Source organism: Psammomys obesus, unplaced genomic scaffold, assembly GCF_907164565.1.
Source record: "Psammomys obesus unplaced genomic scaffold, mPsaObe1.curated_primary_1811, whole genome shotgun sequence".
Taxonomy (NCBI): Eukaryota; Metazoa; Chordata; class Mammalia; order Rodentia; family Muridae; genus Psammomys; species Psammomys obesus.
Genome location: NW_026596234.1, coordinates 3,392,187 through 3,406,249, shown reverse-complemented (window position 1 = coordinate 3,406,249; position 14,063 = coordinate 3,392,187). Strand labels below are relative to the sequence as shown.

The following is a 14,063-nucleotide window of genomic DNA, read 5'->3' as shown; positions in this document are numbered from 1 at the left end:
TGCCCTGACTGTCCATTCACTGTGCTTGCATTCACTGTGCATGCCAGGGCTGTAGTTGAGGAAGGTTGACAGCCCATAAAGCCACTGATGGGTCAGTCCTGTTAGCTCCCCTGCACCAGTTGCTAGGAATCTGTGATGCTCACCAGAAGTGGGTGAAATACAGTCTCAGCTCTTACTGTTCCTGCAGCCTTCCAACACTCTCTCCTCTGTATACCGGATGCTGGTGTTGGGGTGCTTCTTTCCTTGGGGGTCACTTTTGCACCATGGTGCTGTAATTAGCTATCACCTCAAGCCACACTGGAGGGAGTCAGCTCCTGTCACCAAACCATGAACAGGGCAGTGACAATGAGAGCCAAGAGCTATGCATCCCACTGGGCTGTGATGCCCATGGGCCTTCCTATACCTCTCAGTGCTTCTGGCCTCCTTGACTCCCAAAGCAGTTTTGCTGGGGCAGTTTCTTGCTGTTTCCTGGCTCTTTGTCTTTAAGATGAAGCACTAAGATGGTAGCACTTTCCAAACTGGATGTTACAGTCCATGGGATGGGAGAACACTCCTATTCGTTCTTTCTGTCCTTCACTAACACTGTCTGGGCTCACCAGCAGCAAAGTTCTGCAAGCCCACTCTCGTGAAGTTCTAGGACTGTGAGGAAGGAACTCCCTTAGCCCAACCCTCCTTTCCAATACTACTAACAACTTGCCTGTGTCCTCATGGCCTGAATGGCCACTGCATTGGCAGGCAAGGCAGCCAACCTGCGTGCCTCAGTTTCCCCCAAGGGGCACAGCTTTCCAGCCTCAGCCTTCTTGTCTTTCCTGCCAGCTGCTGGCCCCTGTCTGATGTGGCCCAGCTCTCCCTGCTTTGGATCCAGAGATGGGCTCTGGTTCCTGTTCCCAGGGCTCCTGTGGCCTGGGTTGGGACCAGGTGTTTGGTTTGTTTCTCATCTGCCACATGCAGACCTGACAGGTGTCAGATTCCCATGCTGTTCTAGTTACACAGGGTCTCTGACGTCTGAGCTGAGTGAGGTGGGAGCAGAGGCAAGACCTTATTAACTTAGGCACAAGGCTCTGTGCCCTGAACTAAAAGCCCAGTTGGTCAGGTTTCTCTGTGATCCATCTCTTTCCAGGGTTTTGTACCTGGATTGGGCAGTAAATGCTAGTTTGTTTCTTTCTTTCTTTCTTTCTTTCTTTCTTTCTTTCTTTCTTTCTTTCTTTCTTTCTTTCTTTCTTCTTCTTCTTCTTCTTCTTCTTCTTCTTCTTCTTCTTCTTCTTCTTCTTCTTCTTCTTCTTTTTAATGACTCCATTTAATTCCATAAACATTAGTTGGGAGGCTGGTAATAACAGAGATTGTAATTACGATGGTAATGATGATGAAAGCAAAGCAACAGGCTGCTTATACTGCCTATGCTCACCTGACCTCGGGGTAAGCTTTTCCACACGTTATCTCATGGGTACAGCACTGTGGGAAGATAGTCTAGCCTCCCACCCCTGGCCCATCTGGCTCAGCAGATGGGCCTGTGATTTACCCAGAGCCAGATGAACTCAGTCCTGTGAGATTCTTAGAATAGCCAGCCAAGGGGCCTCGTGGCAAATCAGCTGCCTTAGTGTGGCGGGCCACAGTCAGTGGGCAGGATACTGGACACAGGTAGAGAGAGGAAAGCCTGCGCAGTTTGGCTGTTTCTAGCCTAGGGTGAATGCATCAAGTTCCTATGGTCTCTGTCTTCTGCTGGGTGGTGTACTTGAAGAATGTCTTTTGGGGCTGGGGGAACTGCCTGCCTGACACAAGTGAGCACTTCACACAGGTAAGAAGAGTAACCAGGTATTGGGGAACAAAATTCTCCTAAGGTTGCTTTTCTGGAAGAAATATTTTACTTATAAATGTCGGAGAAAAAGTATGCATTGACAACCCCGATTTCACGAGTACCTTAAAGTCCTCGGGTATGGCTATTCTTGAGGTGGTGTGAATTCTTGAGGGATTTCTGAATTCCAAGCCCTACTCAGTTCATACAACTCTTTAAAGACCTCTTTAGTCCTCACTGTGTGTGAGAAGTAAGGCTCAGAAGAGCAGAGTGCCTTGCCTCCGGGTACTCAGCTAGGAAATGGTATGTCCCAGGCTCCGACCACCAGGGTGTGTCTTCCTTCTTCCAAAGCCCATCCTCTACCACCTACTGTGCCAGAGCCTACAGGGACAACTGCTGCCAATGGAGCGCTTCCTGAGCAGGCTTCTTTCCCAGCCCCGAACCATCTCTGGCTCCACTTTCCACAAGGGGCAGTCTACTCACACAGTATGTCCTCCGACGCCTTGTAGGCTTGACTCCTGCAGATGGCCATGTGGTCTCTCCGTCCTCCATTAGTCTTCCGGCCCAGCAAATCAGCAGTTAGGAAAGATCTCTTCCTGTCACCGGGGTCTCAGTGCAACTGCACTTTCCCCGGGTTCCCCTGCCCTGCTTGGTCCCTTATCCCTGGATTCATTTATTCTATGTACAGGCCACTGTGGAATGGCTGGTGATTTGCTTCTAGTTCATCTGCCTTTTCCTTTGGACAGTGAGCTCAAGGGCATGTTCAGGGGTCTTGGAACAGCATATGATGTGTAGCTGGTTATCCACAGTCATTTGAGAGGGTTTAGGGCCACAGCAGCAGGGAGCAGGGGCCAGGGTTGGCAGGCATTTCCTAGGATAGATGGAGAGATTCCTGGCTCTGGTTGCCAGCCAGAGGTTGTCAGGGTCCAGATTCAAGTCTCAGAGAATGTTAGGAGTAGGGGGGAGGCCACCCCCACCCTGAAAGAGCTGGCAGATAAAGCTCCAGGGGAGCCCAAAGCAAACTTGTGTTCCAGTGTGGAGGGAGGTATGGAGCAGACGCACCACGCCCTGGGCTTTGTGCTGGGACAGGGATTATAAATAAACACATATTTCTGGAGACAGCATTTTCGCAGGGGCCTGACTGAGTATTCAGTGCCTCAGCTCCGATGCCTCTCCACAGTGGCTGAAGATCCGGAAGTAGGAAGGCTTCTGGCTCCAACCCAAGGCCATTATTTTAGATAGAAATAATTGGAGCTTGGCATTGATTTTGTCTAATTATGCCTCCCTCCCCTGACAAGCCCTTTGTTTATGTTTTGTGGAGTTTTGATGTTTTATTTATTTTTTTTGGGGGGGGGAGGGGGCTGCGTCCTCCAACTCCCTGAGCCAGAGACCTTCTGAAAAGGAAATAGTAATTTGTCTTCACACAGCACACTGTCACACTCTTCTGCGCTGCTGGAGGGAGAGAGGGAAGGAGGGAGGCGGGAGACGCGTGCGTGTGTGGGCGGCTCCCTTCCCAGTTAGCTGGGAGATCCCCAGCTGTCATTGGTGTTGGTGCTGTGTGCTCACTGACAGGAGGCAAGGCCCCTCAGCTGGCCCTGGACACTCCCCCTGGGTGGGGCAGGACAGAGGAGACTCCTCTCAGCCTGGCAGGCCGCTGGCTGTACTGCTGGTCTGATTTCCTGGTGCTGAGGATGAAGGATGGAGCTGATGCCTGGAAGCAAGGATCTGGGGGCATGGCTCCAACCACAAGTCTGAAGCGCAACAGCAGTGTTGCCCTCCTCTTCCCAAGCCGGTGGGCAGGAAGATCTTCCTGAATGAATCTCTGGACTGCCTAAACATGCATGTGGCTGGGTGAGCCGTGCACACCAGGCAGGGGGCAGGTGATGATGTGCAGAAGGGCACTGGCTCTGTGGGCCGGCTTTCCCTCCCACATGGAAGTCTGACTTGATTTTGCCAGCGAGAGGCTCCAGTGGCCGGCTCTCTTCTTCCCTTCGGAAGGTGATCTTGAACTTCGGGGGTGTCTGCCAGGCACCCCTCACTGCACAGACCTGGGGAGAACTTCCAGGCAGCCAGCATGGTGCAAAACATAATCTTAGTGTTTTTCCGCAGAAGGCTGAGCCAGAGACCTGCCGTGGAGGAGCTGGAGAGGAGAAATATCCTGAAACGTGAGTAGCGGGCGATCCCTCTAGAGGTTTCCCTCACGTGTGCTAAAGCTGCAGCAGGAACCTAAGCTCTCGCAGTCCAGCCTAGCTCTGCAGGCTGGATACTCTGGGCTACCTTAAATCTGAGTGGCGAAGAGATTCTGAAGCCCTAAAGTGGCTGCACTCGGAAATCTCCTAAAGTTAAATAAGAACAGCACAGCTCTCTTCCTAGCGTACTTAAAGACACTTTCCTCTTCAGATGTATTAGATGCTCCTACAGACCCAGGGGAAAGGAATCATTAACCCTGTGCATGCTGGCTGCCAAGCAGGGCTTCTAGGGAGTTTGCAGTGGGGGTCTTCTGGAGTTGTACCAGAGTATGGTGCACCCTTGGCTTGTTCCCTCTACAAGGAATAAACATCCAGCTCACTGGAGCAGGGAAACTTCCGTGGTTCAGAACTTTGGGTTCCAGTATTCCTTGCACCTCTTGCCTTGTTCCCCTAGTTAGGTGTGGGATTCGATTATGCTGAGGCCAGGTGTGCAGCAGTGAGATCCACTGGATGAAAGTTTCGTGGTCTTGGATGGTGGAAAGTAGTCAAACCCTCAGGTGCACCCTGAGCAGTGCCTGTCTGGCCAACAGACTAGTTTTGAAAGTATTTTCCACAAAATGTGTTTGCTGTCTTTGGGTCGGCTAAGCAGCACAGCTCCTGTGCATCTCCCTCTGTGTGTGCTGTACACTCCACTTGCCCGAGTGCTCTTCGTTTTTGAACACCCTTTCCCAAGTTTAACAGCACCAAGACTGCCCTGACAGCATCAGAGAGGCTAGAGGGTCTTGATCTGCACGTGCATCTCAATCCACTCCTGTTCTGTCTTGGTCTAAATACTGTCCTTAACCTCAAAGCTCCCTACCCCCTCCTTTGTAGGCTACTGTGGGAAAAAACTGTCAGATTAGGGATTCTTTCTTTAAACTTTTGTGGTGACTAATATTCTGTTATGTTTCCTAGACTGTGTCTGATACCATGCTTGAACAAGTAACAGGAGTCAAGCTATTTCAGTCAGCAAATGTTTGGATATTAAAACATAAAGCCAGTCTTATTTAAAATCCAGTCTTATGTCATTGATACTATTCAAAGCTGTAGTCTAGGCTTAGAAGAGGGATGCTCTGGATATAGGACATGCCATATTCCAGGTGTACTGTTGGTAGAGGAAGAGAGCCCCATGGCCCAGACACCTGGGCCCACTTCTCCTCCACAGCTATGTCTTCTCCTCCATGTGGGCAGCCAGGTTCCCCCTACCTGTGCTTCTAATTGTGTTACTATCTGAAATAAACAGCGAAGTCCTAAAAATAGACTGCTTGGTGAGTGGAGCTGGCAAGTAGCTGGAACTGACGGCACTCACCTTTAGCACAGCTGAGGAAAGTGGATTTTCCTTGTGATGGCCATGGCAACGCATCATAAACACAGTGCCTTTGCCAGCAAGCCAGATTTATCCTTAGCTTAGAAGCCTTGTCAAGTATCCTGAGTGGGAGGACCTGCTTGACTGGACTCAGTCTACGCCAGAAATGACCTGTGCTCCTTAATGCTTTCGACAAATCTGAGAGTTGTGCTGTTGTCCCTATTTTAGTAGTGAAGCAGATAAGGCCTTGAGGAAATGTGACATCCTAACACATGAACACTAGCTGGCCTCTACTGGCAGTCAAGTTCTTAGGCACCAGGTTAGGAGCAATCACTACATTTCTAGATTGCCTTGGAAGGCTTGCATGGAGCTGTCCACGGTGCTGGAATAACTTCCCCAAAGTGTTTCTTTGTACCTTGGTAATGACATTTTCACAATGTGGAGTGGGGATCCTATGTTGTTGTTGTTTTTTTTTTTGTTTGTTTGTTTTTCTTTTTTTCCATCAGTTTTTTTCACAAAGAGACTAGATGTGGAGTTTTTTTCAGAACTGCTGCCTTGCCTTAGCTTCTGCCTCTCGGGCTAGGCTGGTGACATTTTTAGGATTCCCTTGTTGTTTCACTAATTTGTCACTGTAGCATACAGCAATGTATTTTCTATTGCCACATATATCTAAAGAACCAAGCATATAATGTGATTGTGTTGTTCTCTAAGATTCTCTAGCCTAATCGCTTTTTTAATGAAAAAACTATTGAGAAGCATGTTCAGATTATTAAACACCCACACACGTAGTTCCCCAATACCCGAGTGTTTAAAACACACCGTTTAAATAGAAGCAGTGAATGTAAAATTATGTTAGGTGTAGATTGCAGAATTTCCCATCCCCAAACATGGCTGTGCTGCTATTCTGTATGCGGGTGGGTGAGATCTATTTTCTAGGCAGGAATTCTGTTAAGTTTGGGGACCTGAGGCTTTATTTAGCGAGCAGAATGCCAGAAATAGTACTCCATTCTTCTCTCTCTATCTCTGGGCCAGACTTACATTACTACAGCATTTCAACATGCTGCCCTAGCTTTAGCTGCCAAGTATCATAAAGAGGCAAAGGAAATTCTGAGGGCGTTTGGCCCCTGAGAAGGTGCTGTCATATATAAGGATGCTTCAACAGTGGAGAAGCATCTGGGTTGCGGGTCTGCTCACATTTGATAGTGTTGCCCAGGGTTAGAAGAGATGCAGTTCATATTTTGAGCCAGTTGTCTAAAAGTTCCATTTTATACACTTGTAAAACAGAAGAGCAGGAGACAAATTGTGGTTACTCAGAGCTGAACATTTGCTCGGTTGTTGTGTTATGGCAACTGTATGCTCAGTTCCCTAGAGATAAATACACAGATAAGGCATCTGAGTGGAATGGAGACCAACAGACAGCTGTTCCCCAGAAGCAAGCAGCAGCAACAGCATACCTGTACTGTATAGGGCGGAGGAGAAGTAGACGTGGAAGGATAATCATGAGTGAGAGCTAGGGCCAGCATGTCCTCAGTAACTCCAAACACAGAAACCGGTATGTCAAAAGGTGTCACCTGTAAGCCCTAGGAAACCTAGTGCTTGCTTCTGTAACAGGAAATGCTCAACTTGCTTCTACTTCTGTCTTTCACAGAAAGGAATGATCAGACAGAGCAGGAAGAAAGGAGAGAAATCAAGCAAAGATTGACGAGAAAGGTATTGTCCTTGTTTGCTTTCTTTGGCCGTGTTAAACACCATGACCAAAAGCAATGTGGGGGAAAAAAGGGATTATTTTCTTGTACTTCTGGGTCATGGTCCATCATTGAGGGAAACTGAGGCAGGAACTGAAGCAGAGACCATGAAGAAATGCCACTTTCTGGCTTGCTTAGATCATTTTATGCAACCCAGGGACCCCTGCCCAGGGGTGGCAGCACCTACAGTGAGCTGGGCCCTCCCACATCAGCCCTCAAGAAAAGGGCCACACAGACGTAGTCACAGGCCAGTCTAGTGGAAGCAATTCCTCAGTTGGCATCCCCTCTTCCCGGATGACCCTAACTTGTGCTGAATTGACAAAAACTGATCCACACAGGATTGCAGCATTTTGTTTTATAAATAGATGTGCACTAGAGAAAGCTTCCATAGACATTTGAAGGGGGTAGTGCAAGGCGTGCTTTTCAAGGTTACATACAGGGTCAGTTGCTCCAAAAGCAAGGCCTTTTACACACCCCAGTGTCTAACTGAACCTAGGCGGTCAGGCCCTAAGAGCAATCAGTTGTGAAAACCTCCAAACAGCACTTACTAGCCCTCGCCAGAAAGCAACTGAGCCTTTTTAACACTAAGAAACACATACCCAAATTCTAGTATTTTGCTACATTTTAGGCTTGTCATTCTTAGCTTCCTTCAATGTCTCTAGTTACTCAATTATAGGAAATGTCACTGTCAAAGGTTTGTATGGCATCAAGTTAGATTTACAGTGGCTGGTCTCGGAAGTAATCCCAGATGCCCCAGTCTACCTTTCCTCCTGATCATTTTCATTGTCTGGCTGACCCAAGATCATGCTTTGCTGAGCTTAGAGCTAACACAGCAGGCTTCAAGCTCTTCCCAGGAGTGGAAGTTGGCCTAACAGAGTGCATGCTGAGCACATGCATTTTATTGGATGACTCCATCAACCACCCACTCCTTGACCATGTGTTCTCTCAGGACAGGCGGGTGTTGAGATAAAGGGGTGTGCAAAGATGAAATGGTACATGGTGAAATCACCTTAGAGAGTGTGTTTATAGTAACTCACGGGTACAGTTGCTTATAGATTATGATATGCAGCCTACTATAAGAAAACAAGTGCAGCACGCAATACCTAACTGTAACCATCTTTTATTTTAGCTTAATCAGAGACCCACTGTTGATGAGTTGAGAGACAGAAAAATTCTGATCCGTTTCAGCGACTACGTGGAAGTAGCGAGAGCACAGGACTATGACAGGAGGGCAGACAAGCCCTGGACAAGACTGTCGGCAGCAGATAAGGTACACAGCTTCTGTGCTGGTTGGATGTGTCACATCTTACAGTTGTGCCAGGGATCTCTTAGACAATGTGAACCACTAGCTAAATTATGCCCTAGACCCTGTTGGTCTGATGAAAATAATATTAGATTAAATTGAGCTAGGCAACAGGTCTGTTCTGAAGGACACTTTGACAGTGTGATATGACATTTGGGGGTTGTCAGTGCGAGTGGTACTTGGCATATCCAATGGGTGGGCATCACAGAGTGCATGAGGATTCACCTAAGAAATGCCAGTTCCCAAGTACCATGGATATGTAAGCTGCAAAACTGGGTAAGGATGGTCTAAAGAAAATAAAAAGACCCAAGTACATGGGATAAGTGGCCATCCATGGCTACATGCTTTATCTAGTAGGACATAAGCCCAGAAGTGTGAAGGAGGCTTTCAGAATACTTTTCTTGGAAGAGAAAATTTATACAATCACTTGTTTAGTTATTTGTTCTTACATATGCTTAGAAACATTCACAGTTATTACATCAACGTGGAAAAATGCTGTTATGTCGATGATCAAAGGGAGAGGACATCTTTAGCACCTAGTGTTATCTGAATATAGAAAACATCTCAACTTCTAAGGTTTTCTATGTTTTCAATATATACTTGTGTCTGTCCTGGACCTTGAAGGGTTCATGTGAGAGACAGGCATGGTGACGAGTTTAGGAAAACTAAAAGAGGCCTTAAAACAGATGCTCCACTCCACTGCTGCCACAGCACGAAACTAAAATATATATGCAAAGGCTCCAACCACATGTGGATTTTCTGATAGCACAGTAGCGAGATAATCAAAAAGCCGACCCTACTGTTCACTGGGTCCCCAAGTTTGTGCTGGGCTCATCTGTTGGTGTAAGAAGGGTTGCCTGCCTCATTACAGCACAGCGGATTAATTCCCTTCTGAGTACTGATCACAGTGTCAGCACAGGTTAAGGGTTGACAATATGTACAGGAGATGATTTAACTTGGAAACTTTGTCCTTTTTAAATCCCAGGCAGCAATTCGTAAAGAATTAAATGAGTATAAAAGTAATGAGATGGAGGTGCACGCATCCAGCAAGCACTTGACGAGGTGAGCTTTGAGTGGCATGATGGGTCTACCCGCAAGTAGCTTTACTCTTAGCCCCGCCTCAAAAAGCCAACATTAAGTAGGGATTGGTGGTGAGGGGTGCAAATGAGGGTACATTGTTGCTATGTTTAAGAAAATTGGTCTCAACTCAAAATTTTCTTAGGTACTTAATTCCAATAATAAAAGAAATCAATTTATAGAATTTACCACTATATCGAGATTGCTGCGAAATCACTATTCGTTACCTATATTGACTTTAGCCTTTAACACAAGCCATTGTCCACCAAACCACTCATTTCTTCAGCATATATTTAAGAATATACTAGGTAGCACTCCAGATGTGGGGATGGACCATGAAATATACATCCAGCCTTCTCGGCATGGATGGCCGTCAGCAGGCTCTTCTGCCCTACTTCTCCCATCAGGTTGAGCAACACATTTTATGCTCATCCTATTACACGGAAGTTGGAAAAAAACTTTCTTTTCTTCTTGTGCTATGTACACATTTGAAGTCCTTTTCTCTGGCTAAGCCCTCATGTGCCTGTAAACCCTAATGGGACTTGAGTGTCGAGGCAGCAGGGCACTGGCAAATTACATTGTCCTCTTCCTTAAAGGATGCTCTGAAGCCCCCAGTACAAAAGAAAAGTGATCTTACTTCTGTACATTGCCATGTGAACCGCTGTGATGGATCCCAAGTGGCCACTGCACTTACTTAAAAGATTTGCTATGCAAGTCGACTGTAGCTATGGAACAGAAGATAACTATGAATTACAGCTCCCCACTCCCCATTTGTGTTAGGGTTTTAAGGAAAGAAGGGAATTATGCAAACAGAAATTGTAAAGTTTCCTCTTGTACTTGACAGGTTACCTCTTATACTTCTTAATGTAAATTTAGAAAATGAAATTCTTCTGTAAAACACATTTTTCTTTAATCCTAACAACAATTTTTATTTATAATTTGGGGATGATATTTTTTAATGTAAATTACATTTTATTCACTTTGAGTCCCAGCTGAAGCCCCCTTCCTCATGCCCTCCCAATCCCCACCCTTCCTCATCTCCTCCTATGCCCCTCTCCAAGTCCACTGATAGGGGACTTCCCATTCCATCTGACCCTAGTCTATCAGGTCTCATCAGGACTGGCTGCATTGTCTTCTCTGTGGCCTGGTAAGGCTGATCCCCCACCAGGAGGAGGTGATCAAAGAGCCATCCCCTGAGTTCATGTCAGAGACAACCCCTGTTCCCCTTATTAGGGAACCCACTTGGACACTGAGCTGCCATGGGTTATATCTGTGCAGGGGTTCTAGGTTATCTCCATGCATGGTCCTTGGTTAGAATATCAGTCTCAGAAAAGACCCCTGGGCTCAGATTTCTTGGTTCTGTTGCTCTCCTTGTGGAGCTCCTGTCCCCTCCAGGTCTTTCTATATCCCCCTTCTTTCATAAGATTCCCTGCACTCTGCCCAAAGTTTGGCTCTAAGCCTCAGCATCTGTTTTAATACCCTGCTGGGAAGTGTCATTCAGTGGCCCTCTGTAGTAGGCTCCTGTACTGTTTCCTATTTTCTCCCTCTTCCGATGTCCACCCCATTTGCCTTTCTGAGTGAGGATTGATCATCTTACCTGGGGTCATTTTAATGCTAATTTTATTATAAAGAAGTAGACAGTCCTGTGTATGGCAATCAACCTTTGTTTTTATAAATTCTATAAATTCTTGGTAGCATCTTCGATGACAGAATTTTAAAGAATGAGCCCCCAAACCCTAAACACGAGGAAATAATTCAGGTTGAGCACATCATGGCAGCTTTACAAAGTCAGCACTGTATTTCAGTCCTACGTAGTTCTTTTGAATGCATTAAGGATTGTTATGAACTTGTTAAATAATCCGAAGAAGATATTGTCAATAAGATCTGGCCACCCAGGCCAAGTCCCAGAGCTTCTGGGTATGCTGACCACCTCACCAGCAGCTCTCACGGGGCTTCCTTTGAGTCATACATAGCTCTTTGAGGCTATTCAGCCACAGCAACTCCCTCTTTAAAGTCCTATATATATATATAAACTTGAGAAATGCTGAATATCACTAAATTTGTTTGTGGGAAGTTTTTTTTTTTGGGGGGGGGCAGTTTTAACTATTAGAAATGTCTAATTTCTAAAACATCATTTCTAGATTTCACAGGCCATAGAGATTTTCTTCTGAGAAGAATTTGTGTTTAATTTTTGATACCAACACTGAACATTCATCAGGGAACTTTCCTCAAGACTAACTGCTGTGTTTGTGAGAAGAGGAGAATTCAACTGAGGCAGGCGCAATCCTGAAATCCCAAGGAGGACTCACCTACCAGAGGAGCAACCCAGAGGACACGCCCCCTTCTTTGGTGTCTGAGGAGTGTGAACTGTTGGGGTCCCTTTAGGCCCAGAGTAACTCTCCCAGAAGAAAACTTGTTTGCCTTCAACCTTGTTTTACAGTTTTGCAGCGTCATGGAGGATGGGCGACATGCATGTGCAGGCTCACACTCCCAGCCTCCGCCACGAGGGGCATGTGACCCAGTGTCATTCAGTATTTTGTTGAAAAGACATTTTTATCCTGATGATTTGAAGACTAAGTTCATGTTATAGAGTGATTTACTGTACTATACTTTCTCTTTTTTATATGATGTCTAACAAAAAAAAAATACAGCTCCAACATTTTGATTCCTGTTAATTTTGTTCTTTAATTAAATGATTACTTATTGCAGGAAATGAGCCCAGACTTTTGCTTTATTGGGGTTGGGATGAGACATAGCTGGGGACTGTGACAAAAGTCAACACTTTGAATCTAAACACAAGAAAGAAGATGCCAACTTTGCTCTCTATAGATTCTGTCAAAAATATAAAGGTTTACTATTGGTAGGGGAGTTCTGCATTACGGTCATGGAAGAAAGATAGCCGCTATGGGATGAATTTAGGCTTCTCAAGCAATAGGGGGACAGCCTCTGAAGGACTAAACCCCAATAGCCTCCTTGAAACTCTTTTTTAAAATTTATTTATTCACTTTACATCCTGCTTGTAGTCCCCTCTCTTCTCTCCTCCAGATCCAATTCTCCCTCCCTCTTCCCCAAAGAGCAGCCCCCAACTACCCACCCCAGTTCATCAAGTCCCATCAAGGCCGAGTGTGTCCTCTTTCCCTGAAGCCTGGCGAGGCAGTCCCATCAGTGGGCAGTGCTATCAAAAAGCATGTATCAGAAAGTTGCTCCTCTTGTTAGGGCACCCACATGAAGCCTGAACTGCCCATCTGCTACATCTGTGTAGGGAGCCAAGGTCCAGTCTATGCATGGTTCTTGGTTGTTCCTTCAGTCTCCTCAAGCCACTCTGGGCCCCGGTTAGTTGGCTCTATTGGTCTTCTTGTGAAGCTCCTGTCACCTTCAGGTCTTTCTATCCTCCCCCCCCCCACTTTTCCACAAGACTCCCTATGTACACTTCACCCAATCTTTGGCTGTGAGTCTCAGCATCTGTTTTGATCTGATGTTGGGTGGAGCCTCTCAAAGGACAGCCATGTTGTGCTCTTATCTGCAAACATAGCAGAATATCCTAAATAGTGTCAGGGGCTGCTCTCTTCTATGGGGTGGGTCTTAGGTTGGGCTAGGCATGGTTTGACATTTCTTCAGTTTCTGCACATCTTGTAAGCAGGGTCACTGTTACACCAAAGGCATCTTTTAGCAAGTGGAGTTCTGTATACCAAAACTTCGTGTCTGATCTAAGGGCTATCTTGAAAGATCCATCACCTAAGCAATTCTTGGCCATTGGAGACTTCCTGATTTTTCAGGCCTGTCTCTGGACTAAGGTACAAAGATGCTGAGAAACCTTCAAAAGAATAACCTCTAAAATCTCAGATAACAATCACCGACAAAAAGCTACTTCAAAGCTTGGGTGCCATCACTCCTGGATTCCTGCCAGATACAAAGCTTCTGTTGAAATTCTGCAACAGTTTGTGGCTTGAAAAATTAGTTGCTCCCCTTTTCAGGTTAATTGGAAATTTATGAAAGAGTATTAGGTAATTTAATCTAGAAGTAACTTGCTGGAAACCCTACCAACATGAAAAGTCATGCCCTCTTTAAGAAGAGTTGTAAGTTTTCATTTGCCTGCACTGTCAAAACCCACATTATAAAAGGTTTAGATGGAATGGAGATTTGAAATAGTAGTTCACTCCAGTTCAAGGAGAGAAAGTGAGCTAACGATAAAAACTCCCTATGTTTATTTTTTTTTCTTTTAAGTCATTTTAAGAAAGAAGCCTTCCTTCCCTTCTGCCAGTCAACGGGAAACTGATTTGAAGCATGATCTCAAAGCTCAAAGACCTACTCAGATCTATGCTCTGTGCTCTTTAAGCAAGTGACTTGCTCTTTAGGATGATCTCACCACTTCTGAAATACGTCTAAATGAGGAAAAGTCACTAACATGCTGACACAAAAACAGCACATTCTCAGCACAGAGACTATCCAAGGGTTCTGGAGAAATTCAAACATCTGCCACACCTCACTGCTCTCCAAGCCCTTTAAAGACTTATGGACTGTGTTGTCCATGAAACCTTCTTGGCATTTGAGACTGGTGATCAGTTCTGATACTAGCAAACCTTCTATGACTTGAATTACAGCAAATGTTCTA

General features: G+C 45.9%; 1 protein-coding gene across 4 annotated transcripts in view; it reads left to right on the top strand.

Annotated features, from left to right (window-relative positions):
- Window positions 1-12,156, top strand: part of Phactr3 (phosphatase and actin regulator 3) — a 210,951-nt gene extending 198,795 nt beyond the window's left edge. For all 4 annotated transcript variants that reach the window (XM_055596275.1, XM_055596274.1, XM_055596277.1 and 1 more), the window contains exons 9-13: window positions 3,902-3,957; window positions 6,975-7,036; window positions 8,201-8,341; window positions 9,360-9,436; window positions 11,593-12,156. In XM_055596275.1, the coding sequence (XP_055452250.1) occupies window positions 3,902-3,957; window positions 6,975-7,036; window positions 8,201-8,341; window positions 9,360-9,436; window positions 11,593-11,608 (352 nt within the window). In that variant the 3' untranslated portion in view covers window positions 11,609-12,156. The remainder of the gene's footprint in view (window positions 1-3,901; window positions 3,958-6,974; window positions 7,037-8,200; window positions 8,342-9,359; window positions 9,437-11,592) is intronic.
- The last annotated feature ends 1,907 nt before the right edge of the window (window positions 12,157-14,063 follow it).